At 41.8% G+C, this 19562-nt stretch overlaps 1 protein-coding gene across 3 annotated transcripts in view; it reads right to left on the minus strand.

The window, feature by feature from the left end:
• LOC143287658 (condensin complex subunit 1-like) overlaps positions 1–19562 on the minus strand; it is a 62808-nt gene that overhangs the window by 25189 nt on the left and 18057 nt on the right. For all 3 annotated transcript variants that reach the window (XM_076595811.1, XM_076595809.1, XM_076595812.1), the window contains exons 9-20: positions 18629–18776; positions 15993–16115; positions 15204–15278; positions 14109–14243; positions 13418–13514; positions 12921–13065; positions 12323–12442; positions 11152–11243; positions 7094–7221; positions 4803–5056; positions 2620–2704; positions 260–396 (exon numbers count right to left, since the gene is read on the minus strand). In XM_076595811.1, the coding sequence (XP_076451926.1) occupies positions 260–396; positions 2620–2704; positions 4803–5056; positions 7094–7221; positions 11152–11243; positions 12323–12442; positions 12921–13065; positions 13418–13514; positions 14109–14243; positions 15204–15278; positions 15993–16115; positions 18629–18776 (1539 nt within the window). The remainder of the gene's footprint in view (positions 1–259; positions 397–2619; positions 2705–4802; positions 5057–7093; positions 7222–11151; positions 11244–12322; positions 12443–12920; positions 13066–13417; positions 13515–14108; positions 14244–15203; positions 15279–15992; positions 16116–18628; positions 18777–19562) is intronic.

Genomic DNA, 19562 nt, shown 5'->3' on the forward strand with positions numbered 1-19562 from the left:
CAGCATGTTTTACATGGAAAGGCGCTTTATATACTTATAGATTAAAAATATGATAATTACTAACACACACACAGTGCCACAGCCATCATCACAATGAAACATTTCTATAGGACGCTCATCTCATACAGCCCAAAACACACAAAGACAGACACAGATGTCAAGGTCTAGTAACAAAAGAACACACACAAAGATGTCAAGGTCTAGCCACAACACACACACACACACAAAAGACGTCAACAAGGGGAGAGCAGCCACATACCCAGCCACCATGGAGATGAGGAGGAGGGCAGCACGGCTGTCCTGCAGACAGGTGTCGGGGATCTTGAGGGTGAACCTCTCCCACAGCACCTGAATCACCTGCGACGACAGCTCCCCGCTCTGCATCAGCTGACCCATCTGCCAAACACACCACACACTCACATCAATCAAATCAATCAATCAAATCAATTTTAACGTCATCAGCTGACCCATCTGCCAAACACACCACACACTCACATCAATCAAATCAATCAATCAAATCAATTTTAATGTCATCAGCTGACCCATCTGCCAAACACACCACACACTCACATCAATCAAATCAATCAATCATATCAATTTTAACGTCATCAGCTGACCCATCTGCCAAACACACCACACACTCACATCAATCAAATCAATCAATCAAATCAATTTTAACGTCATCAGCTGACCCATCTGCCAAACACACCACACACTCACATCAATCAAATCAATCCATCAAATCAATTTTAACGTCATCAGCTGACCCATCTGCCAAACACACCACACACTCACATCAATCAAATCAATTAATCAAATCAGTTTTAACGTCATCAGCTGACCCATCTGCAAAACACACCACACACTCACATCAATCAAATAAATCAGTTTAATGTCGTCATAAAAAAATCATAAGGAAAATTGGCTCAACAGGTACACCATTAATACAACGTTCCATCAGCAAAACACACCACACACTTATTCAATCAAAATCAATCAATCGAGTCAGTTTAATGTCCGTAAAAAGAAAAAAAAATGTTTTTAAGGAAAATTGGCTTGAGATAACAGGATAGCAAAAGACAGTACAAAATTAATCAAATAATACTTTACAGTTGTAAAACTGTAAATGTTATAGCACATTCAAAACTACAGTAATAGCACTTTAAAAAAAACTCTCCAACTACTCTTCCCCCATCCCCGATCACCATCTCCTGTGCCACCTCGTCTCCCTATCCTTTCATCACCCCATGCACAGGCCCCATTCCTCACCATCTCTCCCAACTCATACTCGTACTCCTCACAGCGTTTTTATTTGTATTTGTATTTCTCTTTTTTTATCACAAGAGATTTCTCTGTGTGAAATTAGGGCTGCTCTCCCCAGGGAGAGTGCGTCGCTACACTACAGCGCCACCCTTTTTTTTTTTCTTTTTTTTTTCCAGCATCCAGTTTTATTTGTTTTTCCTACTGAAGTGGATTATCTACAGAATTTTTGCCAGGAACAACCCTTTTGTTGCCGTGGGTTCTTTTACGTGCACTAAGTGCTGCACATGGGACCTCAGTCTATTGTCTGATCCAAATGACTAGCGTCCAGACCACCACTCAAGGTCTAGAGGAGGGGGAGAAAATATCAACAGCTGAGCCGTGATTTAAACCAGCACGCTCAGATTCTCTCACTTCCTAGGCGGACGCATTACCTCTTGGCCATCACTCCACATGGCACACATGGTGTTTAAAGTCTGAACACACCAATAACACCACTTTGACTCCTTGAAAATAGTGAACACGTAGAGAATAATGAACACATATCTCTACCCAAAAAAGAAATTCTATCTAAAATGAGCGAAACCATCGCATTCGATGTCAACCCACTGGTCCCAACAAGAGTTGCGCACCCTTCTCCTTCTCCACTGCAGTTTCAGTTTCTCAAGGAAGCATCACTGCGTTTGGACAAATCCATATATGCTATACCACATTTGCTGGGCAGATCCCTGACAGCAGTATAACCCAACACACTTTGTCAGGCCCTGAGTGCATGCAGACATGTCTGAGTGAGTGGATTTTTTTCTACAGAATTTTGCCAGAGGACAACACTTATGTTGCCAGGGGTACTTTTCCAATACACCAAGTATGTGTTGCACACAGGACCTTTTATTGTCTCATCCAAATAATGCTCAGTTATATTATACTGTGCTGTACTGTACTGTACTGTACTGTACTGTACTGTACTACTTTTTTGTCACAACAGGTTTCTCTGTGTGAAATCTGGGCTGCTCCTGCCGAGATGAAAACATTATCTCATACTTTATTCTGAGTGAGACGGAGAGCAAAATTAATGCAGAGATTGCAAGAGAGGAGATGTGCTCTGATCTTTTCTTTCTGAGTATGAGTCAGGCGGCAAAGCTTTGTATGTGCTGAATGCTGAAGAGAGCAGCACACATTTCAAACAGTCAGCATGACTTCCACTGCATGCAAGCCAACAGAGCACACCCACCAAGGCTGGCGAAATTTGTTCACGAATATTTCTTTTTCATTAAACATTTCATGTTTTATTGTGTGTCGTAATAAACGTTAAGGTTTCATGCCAATAAAATATTCTATTCTATTCCATTCTATTCCCACCAGAGCCTCCAGGGAGGTGAGGTCTCCACAGCTGGCCCCGTGGATCAGCATGGACAGGTTCTTCACCACACTCAGCGCACGGTTCCTGCACACACCATCATCACCCACTTCTGACTGCCAGTGGACTCCCAATACAGGTCTTCATATGATCATTCTAAACTGTCGTTGTCAGGATTAAAAGCACTCAGTGGACTCCAGATACATGTGTTCGGATGATCATTCTAAACTGTTGTTGTCAGGATAAAAAGCACTCAGTGGACTCCAGATACATGTGATCATTCTAAACTGTCATTGTCAGGATAAAAAGCATTCAGTGGACTCCAGATACATGTGATCATTCTAAACTGTCATTGTGAGGATAAAAAGCACTCAGTGGACTCCAGATACATGTGATCATTCTAAACTGTCATTGTCAGGATAAAAAGCACTCAGTGGACTCCAGATACATGTGTTCGTATGATCATTCTAAACTGTTGCTGTCAGGATAAAAAGCGCTCAGTGGACTCCAGATACAGGTGTTTGTATGATCATTCTATGTCATTGTCAGGATAAAAGGCACTCAGTGGACTCCAGATACATGTGTTCGTATGATCATTCTAAACTGTTGCTGTCAGGATAAAAAGCGCTCAGTGGACTCCAGATACAGGTGTTTGTATGATCATTCTATGTCATTGTCAGGATAAAAAGCACTCAGTGGACTCCAGATACAGGTGTTCGTATGATCATTCTATGTCATTGTCAGGATAAAAAGCACTCAGTGGACTCCAGATACAGATGTTCGTATGATCATTCTAAACTGTTGTTGTCAGGATTAAAAGCACTCACTGGACTCCAGATACAGGTGTTTGTATGATCATTCCAAACTGTCACTGTCAGGATAAAAAGCACTGTACGTATCTTGGGAAAGTTTGTTTAATATTTGCCAAGTAGTAGAACACAACTTTCTAGCTATGATCATAAATAAATTTGTTAAATAAAATTTTTTTTAAAATTTAAGTGACAAAAGATGCTAGAACTGCACCCAAAACTATGAATATATATTCTGGAATCTCACATATGATTCCATGAGTTTTTCAGAATGAAAAAGATCAATATGAAACATGCACAAACTGATATAAAACATGTACAAACATCCACCTCTATGTGCTGGTGGTGGTCTCCAGATATAAGCATTTCTACACTACTTTGCTTGATTTCATCATTTGTTTCCTTTATCAGTATCAGTATCAGTAGCTCAAGGAGGCATCACTGCATTCGGACAAATCCATATACGCTACACCACTTCTGCCAAGCAGATGCCTGACCAGCAGCGTAACCCAGCGTTTCCTTTAATCATCTATGAATATCCCAGCGTTTCCTTTAATCATCTATGCACTTCTCCATGAATATTTCAGAATGTCATGTATCAATCCATGAATATTTCAGAATCTCACATACAAATATATGAATATTACATAATATCATGCACTAATCTATGAATATTCTAGAATCTCACAGACTGATATATGAGTATTTCAGATTATCAGTATATCTAAAAAGATCTATACAGAAAAAAACTTGTCCATCTCTGACTGTCTGTAGTGGGCTCTATATACAAGTGTTTATTTGCTGCTTTGCTTGATATTACCATTTGTTTCATGTATTAATCTGATCTATGAATATTTAAGAATCTCGTGAACTAATCTGTGAACATTTCACAATATCAAGTACTTACCTGTAGATATTTCAGTATCCTTGTACTAATCGATGAATATTTCAGAATCTTATGTAATAATCTCCAGAAAAGGAAATTTTCTATCTAAAATTACATTTAAATAACATACTTACCGTGACCCAACTAGTGCAGACTCCAGCAGGGGTCTACATGTACTAATGAGTAATCTGTGAATATTTCAGAATCTAAAAAGACATATATTAGAAACACACACACAAAAAAAAAGATTTTCAACACCCAAATCTAATTCTCTGTCATGGGCTATGCTTGATTTCATTTTTGTATGTGTTTTTGTGTTAATCTATGAATAATTCAGAATCACAGGTACCATCTACAAATATAGAATAGAATAGAATATGTCTATAAAAATTACCAAGTGTACTGAGGGCTCACAAAGAAAATTTCAGAATATATATTATAATATATATCTTTTAAATCCATATGGATGAAAACTTGGACAAAGGCCCACCTCTGACTGCCTGCAGTGGACTCCAGATAGAGACGTTTATAGGCAGCCACCACAGCATCCTTCACGCTCTGCTCCTTGGACCAGACCAGGACCAGCATGCGCCTCACACCCTGCAGGGCTGCAGACACCCCAAACTCGTAGCTCGTCACGAAGAACTCCACTGCTTCAAACACGTCTGACGTGTTCTTGGAGCCCAGCAGCTGACACAGGATGGGAACAGCTTCCTGGATCTGACGTGCGAAAGCCAGAGAGTCCTGCAAAAATGGAAAGGGAGTGGTTTAAGTGTTGGGACTTTCAATCTGAGGGTCCCGGGTTCAAATCTCGGTGAAGGTGCCTGGTGGGTAAAGGGTGGAGATTTTTCTGATCTCCCAAGTTAACATATGTACAGACCTGCTAGTGCCTGAACCCCCTTTGTGTGTGTATATGTATGCAGAAGATCAAATATGCATGTTGAAGATCCTGTAAACCAGGTGGGTTATGGAAACAAGAAAAGACCCAGCATGCACACCCCGAAAACGGAGTATGGCTGCACACATGGTGGGGTAAACGAACAAAAACAGTCATACACTTAAAATGTTATATGTTTGTCTGTGTGTGTATGTGTGCATGCCTGAAATCTGATTGAATGTCACAGGAAACAAATGATGAGCACCCAATGGCAGCCGTCATTTGGCTCTACCCAGGTAGGCAGCCTGTTGTGCAAATGACCCTGTGTTTCTAAAGTGCTTAGGTTTGGTCTCTGACTGTATAAGTATCCACATCACTCATTCATTATTCTGTTACTTCAGGAGGAATGTGGCAGAATAGTTGTGATGCTTATCTGCCAGTACAGTGTCCGTGAGAGTCTGGGTTCAATTCCCGCTCTCACCCTTTCTCCCAAGTTTGACTGGAAAATCAAACTGACCGCCAAGTAATTCGGACGAGACGAAAAAACAAGGTCTTGTGTACAGAACGCACTTGACACACTAAAAAAAGAACCCACTGCAACAGAAGTGTTGTACTCTGGCAAAATATTGTAGAAGAAATCCACTCTGATAGGTACACAAATATATGCAGGCATTCAAGGCCTGACTAGCGTGTTGGGTTATGCTGCTGTCAGGCATCTGCCTAGCAGATGTGGTGTAGCGTATGTGGACTTGTCCGATCGCCATCACGCCTCATTGAGAAACAAACTGAAACTGAACCGGACTTTTCAACCTTTTCAGTACTATAAGGACTGAGGATTCTGTTACAGTGTTCTTGTTGAAATGTGGGTGCATGATCAAACATGTTCTGTGAATGAATGTCTACTTATCTGTTTATTTACTCATTCATTTAATATTTCTAATGTCATCTTTTCATCAGCAAATGTGTTAACAAATCCTCGTTTAAGGACAATGAAGTATTCTTGCAGATTGTTCAACCTTCCCTGCCTTGGGACGTTTTAGCAGTCATTTTTGACTGTTTATAAACTGAAAGAATGACAGTTCACTTTAATCATTCACACATTGCTGTACTTGTGAATGTTTACAGCAATCATTCTTTTTCCTCTTTGTTCGCGGGCTGCGACTCCCATGTTCACTCGTGTGTACACAAGTGGGCTTTTACATGCATTACTGTTTTTACCCCGCTGTGTAGGCAGCCATACTCTGTTTTCAGGAGTACAACAATCATTCTAAATATCACTGTCAGGATCATAAGCACTGCCCATATCTATATTAAATGCTTGCCGAATAGTAAACACGACTTTCTAGCCAAGATTATAAACAAATAGCACATCAAGGTCCAGCAACAAAAAATGTGCTCAAAACTGCCAGAACTGCTCCCAAAGTTTGTCAGTAAATTACACAGAGGTTTATCAAGAGTTGTGTTCCTTCCCTAATTGTTTATGCCAGGCTGAAAAGTTTTTAAAACCAGTGTGCCAAGATTATAAACAAACACATTTGCAGCAGAAAAAAAAGGGGGGGAAAGAAGAAAAAAATAAAATAAAATAAATTGGTGATACTCTCACTCGAGCGACACGCTCTCCATGGCAGAGCAGTCCGATTTTCACACAGAGAAATCTGTTGTGACAAAAGGAGCAATACAATGCAATATAACACATAAATCTAGGACATGCCTCTGACACTGACCATTCCATTGATTGTGTGTGTGTGTGTGTGTGTGTGTGTGTGTGTGTGTGTGTTTGTGTGTCTGTGTGTGTCTGTGTGTGTCTGTGTCTCTGTGTGTGTGTGTGGTGTGTGTGTGTGTGTGTGTGTGTGTGTGTGTGTGCAAAAAGAAAGAGATGTGGAGAGAAAAAAAAAGTGTTTTACCTTGAGATACTGCACCAAGACCTGTTGTTTACTCAATTCATTGACTTCAGGACTCTCCCCCTCCCGACACTGGCTGCTGCTGTTGGTGGCCGCTTCAGTGATCTTAGCAAGGTCAGGGCTGCGGTGCTCTGTGACAAAGGGAAAACACTCCTCATGTATACCTGTGTACCAGCTCTGTGACAAAGGGAAAACACTCCTCATGTATACCTGTGTACCAGCTCTGTGACAAAGGGAAAACACTCCTCATGTATACCTGTGTACCAGCTCTGTGACAAAGGGAAAACACTCCTCATGTATACCTGTGTACGAGCTCTGCGACAAAGGGAAAACACTCCTCATGTATACCTGTGTACCAGCTCTGCGACAAAGGGAAAACACTCCTCATGTATACCTGTGTACCAGCTCTGTGACAAAGGGAAAACACTCCTCATGTATACCTGTGTACCAGCTCTGTGACAAAGGTAAAACACTCCTCATGTATACCTGTATACCAGCTCTGTGACAAAGGGAAAACACTCCTCATGTATACCTGTGTACCAGCTCTGTGACAAAGGGAAAACACTCCTCATGTATACCTGTGTACCAGCTCTGCGACAAAGGGAAAACACTCCTCATGTATACCTGTGTACCAGCTCTGTGACAAAGGGAAAACACTCCTCATGTATACCTGTGTACCAGCTCTGTGACAAAGGGAAAACACTCCTCATGTATACCTGTATACCAGCTCTGTGACAAAGGGAAAACACTCATGTATACCTGTGTACCAGATCTGTGACAAAGGGAAAACACTCCTCATGTATACCTGTGTACCAGCTCTGTGACAAAGGGAAAACACTCCTCATGTATACCTGTGTACCAGCTCTGTGACAAAGGGAAAACACTCATGTATACCTGTGTACCAGATCTGCGACAAAGGGAAAACACTCCTCATGTATACCTGTGTACCAACTCTGCGACAAAGGGAAAACACTCCTCATGCATACCTGTACACCAGCTCTGTGACAAAGGGAAAACATTCCTCATGTATACCTGTGTACCAACTCTGCGACAAAGGGGAAACACTCATGTATACCTGTGTACCAACTCTGCGACAAAGGGGAAACACTCATGTATACCTGTGTACCAGCTCTGCGACAAAGGGAAAACACTCCTCATGTATACCTGTACACCAGCTCTGTGACAAAGGGAAAACACTCCTCATGTATACCTGTGTACCAACTCTGTGACAAAGGGGAAACACTCCTCATGTATACCTGTACACCAGCTCTGTGACAAAGGGAAAACACTCCTCATGTATACCTGTGTACCAGCTCTGCGACAAAGGGAAAACACTCCTCATGTATACCTGTACACCAGCTCTGCGACAAAGGGAAAACACTCCTCGTGTATACCTGTACACCAGCTCTGCGACAAAGGGAAAACACTCCTCATGTATACCTGTACACCAGCTCTGCGACAAAGGGAAAACACTCCTCATGTATACCTGTACACCAGCTCTGTGACAAAGGGAAAACACTCCTCATGTATACCTGTGTACCAGCTCTGCAACAAAGGGAAAACACTCCTCATGGATGCCTGTCCACCAGCTCTGTGACAAAGGGAAAACACTCCTCATGTATACCGGTGTACCAACTCTGCGACAAAGGGGAAACACTCCTCATGTATACCTGTACACCAGCTCTGTGACAAAGGGAAAACACTCCTCATGTATACCTGTGTACCAGCTCTGTGACAAAGGGAAAACACTCCTCATGTATACCTGTGTACCAGCTCTGTGACAAAGGGAAAACACTCCTCATGTATACCTGTACACCAGCCCTGTGACAAAGGCAGGGGTGCAAGTGGAAAAAAGTGGCAAGACTGAAGTCCGGTCTAGGGGAGTGCCGTAAGCTCCCCCAGCAGGGTCCGCCATTTCATGCATTTTCCTGCTCTCTCAGGGCCTCTCAGAGTACCTTTCAAGAAGAAAATATTTATATTTTTGGCAAGGAAAATTTATGGATTTTAGGTAATGCTTTTAATGGACTAAGCACGTGCAATGCCGTGTGTCAGGTAATATGTTGCTGTTAGTCGGGACATGTGAAGGCTTTCTACAGCCTTTGTGTCTTTAGCTGAAGTCTTTATTAAGTCCACTAGGTCTTCAGAGAGACTGAATGGAAGGCAGTGTTCAGAGAGAAACAAACAAATTCTGATCTTAAGGTCCATGACTTTATCCGTCAAACTAGGGCCAGCAAACAGAGGTTTTGCACAAGGCATTGTGGAGGTGTGCGAGTAGGAAGCGAGCTGTTGAAGATGGTCTGGATCCTCACTGTGTTTCACCAACGATCTCTTTCCGTTTTTTCCATAGTTCAGTTTTGTGTTGTTACAGCATTTGCAAATAGCCAAACCACTTGCGTCAATTTTCGCGCACCACATCGAGAATTTCCATTTCAGTTTGTCTTCATGGTTGAGCCATTCATTTTTCCACTTGTTCTTACAATCTTTGTCAATTTCTTGAGCTTTTCTCTCGTCAGAAACTTCCAAAAACGGCATTCTGGCATGTGAAAAACTTGCAGTTTTGCTTCCCGCTACCCGAAGATTAAAGCAAAGATGCTTCCCCTTCGCAAAGACAGAGCTTAGGCTAGCGCGGGAAGTGAAGCCAAACTGCTGGCCCTTGCATTTCAGAAAATAGAAAAACAGCAAATCAGATTCGAGAAGCTGACGATCACGCGGTAAGCACGCTGAAAGCACATGCTTAGAGTCACGTAGGCCAGCCACCTATACTGACGTTTCATTAAAAAAGTGATGCCTCCTTTGGTTGTGGGATATAACCACTCTGTGTTTACTTTACTCGAACGAAATAGGGGGTGAAACAGTAATGTCTCTCCTCCCCCTTTCATTTTTTGTCCGTCCCGGGGACGGACTGCTTCTATGATTTTCCGTCCTAGGCGATTTTTTTCTCTCGGTAAAATACAGAGTTTCATGGCTAAGTAACAGTGTGTGTGTGTGTGTGTGCCTCTCTCTCTCTCTCACACACACACACACACACAGACACACACACACATTCTCTCTGTTCTCGCTTTCCAACGAACAGTCCCATCCGGATTCCAGCGGCAAAAATGGGAGTCGTACACAGCGCGCGCGGCCAGACACAGCTGGCGCTGGCTTCAGTTTAGCTAAGCACTGGTCAACCAGTCAAGAGAGTTCCATCTTCCGGTGAATAGTTCAGTATTCAAGTTCCGACCAAAACTTTCCCGGACCAAAAGCATAGGGACAAAAAAAAAAAAAAAAAAAAAAAAATCGAAATTTCATCAAGACGGAAATCCGTATGAGACGGAACCACTTGCACCCCTGCAAAGGGAAAACACTCCTTCTATATACCTGTGTACCAGCTCTGTGACAAAGGGAAAACACTCCTCATGTATACCTGTACACCAGCCCTGTGACAAAAGGAAAACACTCATGTATACCTGTGTACCAGCTCTGTGACAAAGGGAAAACACTCCTCATGTATACCTGTACACCAGCTCTGCGACAAAGGGAAAACACTCCTCATGTATACCTGTGTACCAGTCTTGGTGTCAACCCAACACCAACAGTGAATGGAACATGTACTGAGTGATCTCAAGTCATTACAGTCACTGGTAAAAGAGACTGATCATTCCTAACGTTCCAACCTGTGACCCTCATGAAGATGTTCGATTGTCTGGTGTTTTTTGTTGTTTGTATCATGAATGTCTATTGTTTCTTGTTGTTTCTATCTGAATTGTCTAGTTTTTGTTGTTTCAATCTTGATTGTCTATTGTTTCTTGTTGCTTCTATCTCTGTGTGTTTGTACGTGGGTAGTTCTGTGAACACACATCCTAAGTGTGGACATTTTTATATGCCACATGTGTAAATAAAGTTCATTCATTTATTCTCATCACCCCCAATCCCCACTCTTTCCTTCTTAAGTTTCATCATTTGCAACTACGTTTTAACTGAACTCAATTCCAAGTTCCTGTGAGCTTAATCTTGGATCAGTAAAAGCTAATTTGTCCCCACTGTTCTGGGAATTCAACAAACGCAAAACAAACACTCACCGTAAAAAACATTCCTGAGTGCCCCGAGTATATCAAAGTCAGATTCTTTTTCAGTGCTTTGCATCTCTGAATCCTCATCAGCTGGAATGGTTCTGGAAGAATACAAGTGACAAAAAGTAAGTCATTAAACTGTCTATAAGGTTTGTGCTAATGAAAAAAAAAAAGATATAAGAACTCATGCACTGCTCAGCAACTGTAACCAATAGGACGGGCGCAACAGCCAAATGGTTACAGCGTTGGACTTTCAATTTGAGGGTCCATGGTTCAAATCTCAGAAACGGCACCTGGTGGATAAAAGGTGGAGATTTTTCAGATCTTCCAGGTCAACATATGTGCAGACCTGATTTGTGCCTGAAACCCCTTCGTGTATTATACACAAGCAGAAGGTCAAATATGCACATTAAAGATCATGTAATCCATGTCAGCATTTGGTGGGTTATGGAAACAAGAATATACCCAGCATGCACCCCTGAAAACAGAATATGGCTGCCACATGGCGGGGCAAAAACAGTCATGCAAGTAAAAGTCCACTCGTGTTCATACCAGTGAACATGGGAATTGCAGCCCAGGAACAAAGACGAAGAAGAAGTATCCAACAGAAACAAATAAACAGAAAGTGACCCAGTGATGCAGAGTTCAAGTCAACATTTCTGTATTGCACAGATAATCCCTTGTTGCACTTGTCTACCAGTTAAAACAAAATCAGTTCGAATTCACTCCAAGCACAATTGCTATATTCCTTTATGTGCATGAATATAAATTGTTCTGTACAGCATTTATTGTTTCCTTTCATCAATCAAAACATACTCTATAGACACTAAAACTACATTCAAATGACTTTTTTTTACATATACCATAAAGACAGCACATACCCAGATTATAATGAAATCACTGCAATTATCAATTGCAAGCATCCACAATGAAGTCTGTCATTTAATTAAGTTTTATGTCATTTGGAGTTTTGATGCTTACAATCACTCTGTGACTATGAGAGTTTCTGACAAATATAAACTATTGACTCTTATCAGTCCTATGTCTTCATGTATCATCAAAAAATCTTCTTGAATAATATTTTTTGGTTGTTTTTTTTTTGTTTTGTTTTTTGTTTAATTGACAACTTTCCTGAAGCACAAAGCAACATTCCTGCCCCATGGTCACACTCAGTACTCACTCAGCCAGCTGGCAGTGAAAGACGTCAGAATCGGGCCAGGCAGTATACGCAGCTTTCAGGAGGAACAGAGCCGAGCTGTACTGCTCCTCTACCACCAGAGTGTACACTCTGTCCAGTACGCTGCACACAAGACATATCGTTCACGTCAGCCATCAGCCAGGGATGGCGTTTCCAATGATATTAACAAATTAATATATGCTCACCTGTGTGCTTGCATGTGTGCGTGCGCATGTGTGTGAGTGTGCGCACACATGTGAGCGTGTGTGTACAAGTGTACGTGTGTGCATGTGTATGTGTGTGTCTCTGTGTCTGTGTGCGTATTCTTGTTTATGTGTGTGCAAGCATGTGTGTGTATGTGTGTGTGTGTGTGTGTGTGTGTGTGTGTGCGCGTCTGTCTTTCTGTCTGTCTGTGTGCGTACTTGCGGCGTACGTGCGTGCATGCGTGTACGTTTACCCACTTTTGTAAAGCGCTTACAGCCCTATTCAAAGAATAGTCGCTATACAAAGTTCACATTATCATCATTATGATTATCTTTATCATTACTATCATTACTATTATCATCACACAAACAACTGGACCAGCGTGCCAGTCACCCACCTGGGGCAGGTGTCATCCTCAGCAAAGGCAGTGGAACCCTCAGCGTCGTCATTACCGCTGTCCTCATCGTCAGCAGCTGCCAGGGCCTCCGTCACCATGGGAAGAATGCGCTGCCACTCCTCCTCCAGTTCTTCACTGGATCGCTCTTGGGAGTGACGACACAGTGTTGTTGATGTCATAGTCAGTGATGATGTCATTATCATTAGTTATTCAATTGTAGAGAAGTGAAAAGAGAACAAACTTTAACCTGCAGTTCTAATCATCCTTACACTCCTACTGGAGTATAGAGGACCACTACAAAGTGATGATCCCATGCCCAGAATAAACAATTCCAAATGCACAACACAACAGCGTCATGCGGAAGTTGAGAAAACGCAAACGTCTTTTTACCCCCAAAGAGTATCGAGACAACGTTTGCACAAGTAACAACTTTTTCACAACTAAAATGGCTTTTTAAAAATCCAACAGAAGACAATGTGGGTCAAGGTGACACTCACCAGCTGAAACGGAGGCAGAGATGCTGTCGTCAGGCATCATCTCCTTCAGCCTGGCTTCCTCCTTCTCATAGCTCACAAGCAGCTCTTCCACTGAGAGCTGGAATTACATACACACACATAAATACACATGCAAGCACGTAAAACATACACACACACACACACACACACACACACACACAGCACACACGCAGACAGACACATGTACTCTAACACACACACACAAAAACACACACACAAACACATGCTCACTTAAAAAAAAAACACACACATACACAAATTTTAGCAGAAAGTCATAAAAACACATGAATGCAACTAGCGTCCACTCAAATCTCCATCTTTCACAGAATTATAATCAACAACAAAAGCATTTATTTTCAATGACAATACAATCTTCAAAATGAACTTTTTTTCAAAACTTTGTTTTTTCAGTCTCAGCTTATCGAGAAATCAAAAGCAAAATCTTCAAAACAGACTCTTGACAAAGACAGATCCAAATGCATGAAAACAATCCAACCTTCAAATCAAAATGAAAAATAACAAAACAAACAAATAAAATATAAAAAAAAAAAACAATAAAAACAACAACATTAGCCAGCAAGAAGAGATATTCCCAAAGCCCATTTACAGTTGAGCTTCATCATCACCAGTACAACTACAGAGCACAATCAACCAGAGTCAGTGAAAGATTTACCTTGGCAGCAAAGGGGTTACACTTGAGCACTGCAGTCAGAAGCTGAATGGCGTAGCGGCGAACTTGGCTGGACACATCCTGAAGTCGTCCCAGCACCAGACGCACCAGAGTCTCTTGGCGCGGCAAAGGAAGGCACTGCCATTGAAACAATGCACTGAGAGAGTGAGAGAATGGTACAGCATGGAAGAAAGGTTTGTGTGTGTGTGTGTGTGTGTGTGTGTGTGTCTGTGTGTGCATGAGTGTGTGTGTGTACATACACATACATGCAAGTGTGTGCAAGCATGTATTTGCATGAATGTATGTGAATACAAGTGTATACTTGTTTCTGTAAAATGGTGTGTGCTTGTGTGTAAGCATATATGTGGTGTGTGCGTGGATGAATGTGTGTGGGGGAGGGGCCTGGGAAGGGCATGTGTTGTGCATACACAAATTTTGTGCACCAGTGCTTGCATATGACTATGTCTGTGACACTGTGGGTGTGGGTGTGCACACATAAACCTGTGTGAGTGTGTTTGATCCCAAAACACATTTGTGCTTGTGTGTGTGTGTTGAGTGTTATGTACTGCTATAATGTGTCTCTGTGAATATGTGTATGATTTTTTTTTTTTTTTTTTTTTTTTTTTTGCACAAATACGCATGTGGTGTGTGTTGAGTGTCATATACTGTTATACTGCGTGTCTGTGAATATGTGTATGATTGTGTGCAAAAACACATTTGTGTGCCAAAGCTTGAGTTACATACTGTTATAATGTGTCTGTGCACTCATACATGATAGTGTATAGTTTTCTCAAGCGTCAGTGCATGCGAACATATGTGCGTGTGTGCCTGTGTGTGCATATGTATGTATGTGTGTGTGTGTGTGTGTGTGTGTGTGTGTGTGTGTGCATGGAATGTGAGTGTCAGTGTACATATGGAAGCGTGTATATGTTTGTATGTTGTGCACAAGTTAAGGCACAGAAATGTGCATACATATACATATGTGTCTTGTATATACACTGCTTCACAGTTTCAGTCAGACCTCACTCTTTCCCTTGAACAAAAAAAAAAAAAAAAAAAAAAAGAAACAAGCATTCCCCCCAGCAGACAATGACTGACCTTCTCGTTGACAATGTTCAGCCAGATCTGAAGCACTTTACTCCTCACAAAGGCATGCATGTCATGGATGTGATCCTGCCATTAAAAAAAAAACAACCCACAAACACTGTAACCATATGACCGATTACATTTCTTCCTATCCTTTATAGTAACAGAAATCTATCAGAAACATTCTGAAGATAAAAAGAAAAGAAAACTGAAAAAGAAAAACAAAAAATTGTTAGTTGGGTTTTTCTGTTACCATAGATATTTCATCACGGAAAATTAGCTTTAGTATTCATACAGAAATTAATCATAAAACATTCTGGAATAAAAAAGGAAAAAATTCAACATAGCCATTTCATCAAGGAAAACTAGCTTCCGTATTCTCACAATATAATGAAAGAACAAAAAACATGTGACCTACATGTAAAAAAAAAAAAAAATTACCTAACAAAAATCAATAAATGAATAAACAAAATCTTTGCAACGAGCTGGTACAACCTCGAATATAAATGCATGAACAAAAACAAGGATCAAGGTCTAAAACAAAAAAATAAATAAATAAAACATATTTTTTTTAACAATTATAGATCTCAGAAGATAAACAACTCACCTGCGCAATTGATCGAAGAAAAGCATGGATGGAAGCAATGATCATGGTCTTAAACAAATAAGTAAAAACAAAAAAACAAAACAAAAAAACCCCCAAAAAAGTAGATATTCTTTTTTTTTCTTTTTATCATTTAACATTATTTTTCAATTACTTATATTGGTTTTTTCTTTAGTTTTAGAAGAAAAACACAACACCTGTAGTCGATCGAAGAAACCGTCCCGAGCCACTTTCTGGGGAGAGTCCAGCCCTTCTTTACTCAGAATCCGAATCAAGATTTCTCCCATCATGCCCAGTACGCCATTGCGCAACGTGTATGACTGCAACACAAGAGGTTGGTTGAGTGTACTCTGCTGAAAAGACCCAATGTGTTTGTGTTGTGTGTTGTTGATGCTTCTTGTTGTGTTTGTGTTGTGTGTTGTTGATGCTTCTTGTTGTGTTTGTGTTGTGTGTTGTTGATGCTTCTTGTTGTGTTTGTGTTGTGTGTTGTTGATGCTTCTTGTTGTGTTTGTGTTGTGTGTTGCTGATGCTTCTTGTTGTGTTTGTGTTGTGTGTTGTTGATACTTCTTGTTGTGTTTGTGTTGTGTGTTGTTGCTGCTTCTTGTTGTGTTTGTGTTGTGTGTTGTTGATGCTTCTCGTTGTGTTTGTGTTGTGTTGTTGCTGCTTCTTGTTATGTGTTGTAACGTGTACGACTGCAACACAAGAGGTTGGTTGAGTGTACTCTGCTGAAAAAACCCAATGTTAGAAATTATGTCAGTGACTGGTACAATTATATGTTGGTGAGATATTAATTACAGCACAATGTTTTTTCTTCTATTTTATTTCTTCAAATTTTGTGCTGGTAAGTCAAAGTATATGTGTTTTTATGGTTATGTATGCGTATTTGTGTGTGTTGTGTTGTGTTGTGTTGTGTTGTGTTGTGTTGTGTGTGTGTGTGTGTGTGTGTGTGTGTGTGTGTGTGTGTTGTGTATGTGTGTGTTGTGTGTGTGTGTGTGTGTGAGTGTGTGAGTGTGTGTTGAAGAGACAAAAGTTAAGGCCCATATGAGTTACCCCTTGGCTGCCTATCTGACATGGTAACTCAGCACAACTGTGTATGCTTCACTGCCACAATGACGAGGAAACTCGTCATCAAATATTCTGTCTTTCCCCTGGTTTGTATTGAGTTCGTTGACAAAAACATTGGTAGCTTTAGCATGGGGAATCTTTCTAAATTCTATTGATAAATAGAAACCCCATCTACATCATGAGGCAGTTTTTATTTGAACGGTTTGGCTGGGTTACTGCAACAGTGTTTTGCCTGGCTTGTCGCTCGCTCAGCAAAATGTTGGACACTGTGCTAAAGCTGTACGATCATGGTGCACTGAAACAACCAAGATTGCTTTCTTTAGGTGGAGATTTTTACGATCTCCCAGGTCAACATATGTGCAGACCTGCTAGTGCCTGAACCTCCTTCGTGTGTATACACAAGCAGAACATCAAATACGCACATTAAAGATCCTGTAATCCATGTCAGCGTTCGGTGGGTTGTGGAAACAAGAACATACCCAGCATGCACACCCCCGAAAGCAGAGTATGTGCCTACATGGCGGGGTTAAAAAAGGTCATATACGTAAAAGCCCACTCACATATATACGAGTGAACGTGGGAGTTGCAGCCCACAAACGCAGAAGAAGAAAAGAAGCTTTCTCTAGCTGATGCTCAGAAAGAACTGAAGCGTAAACTCCAAGAAGAAGACAGTGATGAACTTGTATTGAACAATTCAATAGAAAATAAAGGGAGCACTGAAGAGAACTGACCAAGATACAACAAACAGTGAGCAACACTGGCTGTGCAGAGCAGACGACAGAAACGCGACTGAATTATTAGCAGTACAAACTGTGAGCGACAATCTTGGCACTGAGCCAACGCGGACTAAGGTGAACTGGATAAAGTGTAAAGAAGTGGAAGAGGAGGGGGTGGGGAGGTGGATTCCAAGGGAGTGTGGCCTTACATCTATATGTTATCTATCACTTAGAGTAGTCACAATAAACTGTTTAGACATATCTCTTTATTGTGGTTGTTCTAGTACAGTTTGTGTGTATAGGTATCACCCATTTGTCGAGAAAATATTGTATTACTGTGCAAATTACCTGACTAATGTTTGTAATGAACAACTTGAAAATGTGACAAAAAACAAAACACTTATTTCAAAATAATTGAATGACACTGAAAATATACAAAATTGGAAAACATCATGTATTCTGTATTCTTTATTCATTTACCTTTCAGAAAAGATATACTTTTAGGGGTCTCTCTCCAATAACAAAGCGCAAAGAATTTTTCAAAAATATATACTTGCGAAGAAACCCTGGAAAACAGATTTCACTTAAATTTTATTTCCCAACAACAAGAGAAAGAAGAACACTAGCGACACCACACACACACCCCACCCTCACCACACACCCCCACACCCTCACCACACACACACACACCCTCACCACACATACCCAACCCTCACCACACATCCCCCACCTTCACCACACACACCCCACCTTCACCACACACACACCCTCACCACACACACACACCCTCACCACACACACACACATAAACACCCTCACCACACAACCACACCCTCACCACACACACACACCCTCACCACACACACACACATAAACACCCTCACCACACAACCACACCCTCACCACACACACACACCCTCACCACACACACACACCCTCACCACACACACACACATACACACCCTCACCACACACACACCCTCACCACACACACACACACCCTCACCACACACACACACATACACACCCTCACCACACACCCACACCCTCACCTCTTCATCCAGGTGTGACAGCACCACACTGACGTTGGGCAGCACGGCCGCCGGCACCTTCTCCCCAACCTCCACCAGAAATTGAGAGTACGCCCTCGCCCCCGACGTGTCCCTGGCTGCGTCCCTGGGATCCATCCTCCCTATCTCCCTGTCAAAGGACAAAGATGTCACACTCCGTCCTCCCTATCTCCCTGTCAAAGGACAAAGACATCACACTCCATCCTCCCTATCTCCCTGTCAAAGGACAAAGACGTCACACTCCATCCTCCCTATCTCCCTGTCAAAGGACACAGACATCACTCTATCCTCCATATCTCCCTGTCAAAGGACAAAGACATCACAGTCCATCCTCCCTATCTCCCTGTCAAAGGACAAAGACATCACACTTCATCCTTCCTATCTCCCTGTCAAAGGACAAAGACGTCACACTCCGTCCTCCCTATCTCCCTGTCAAAGGACAAAGACGTCACAATCTAATCTACTCCCTATCTCCCTGTCAAAGGACAAAGACATCACTCTATCCTCCCTATCTCCCTGTCAAAGGACAAAGACATCACTCTATCCTCCCTATCTCCCTGTCAAAGGACAAAGACGTCACACTCCATCCTCCCTATCTCCCTGTCAAAGACAAAGACGTCACACTCCATCCTCCCTATCTCCCTGTCAAAGGACAAAGACATCACACTCTGTCCTCCCTATCTCCCTGTCAAAGGACAAAGACATCACTCTATCCTGCCTATCTCCCTGTCAAAGGACAAAGACGTCACACTCCATCCTCCCTATCTCCCTCTCAAAGGACAAAGACATCACAGTCCATCCTCCCTATCTCCCTGTCAAAGGACAAACACATCACACTTCAAATTCCCTATCTCCCTGTCAAAGGACAAAGACATCACACTCTATCCTCCCTATCTCCCTGTCAAAGGGACAAAGA

The sequence above is a fragment of the Babylonia areolata genome, chromosome 11 (genome assembly GCF_041734735.1).
Source record: "Babylonia areolata isolate BAREFJ2019XMU chromosome 11, ASM4173473v1, whole genome shotgun sequence".
NCBI lineage: Eukaryota > Metazoa > Mollusca > Gastropoda > Neogastropoda > Buccinidae > Babylonia > Babylonia areolata.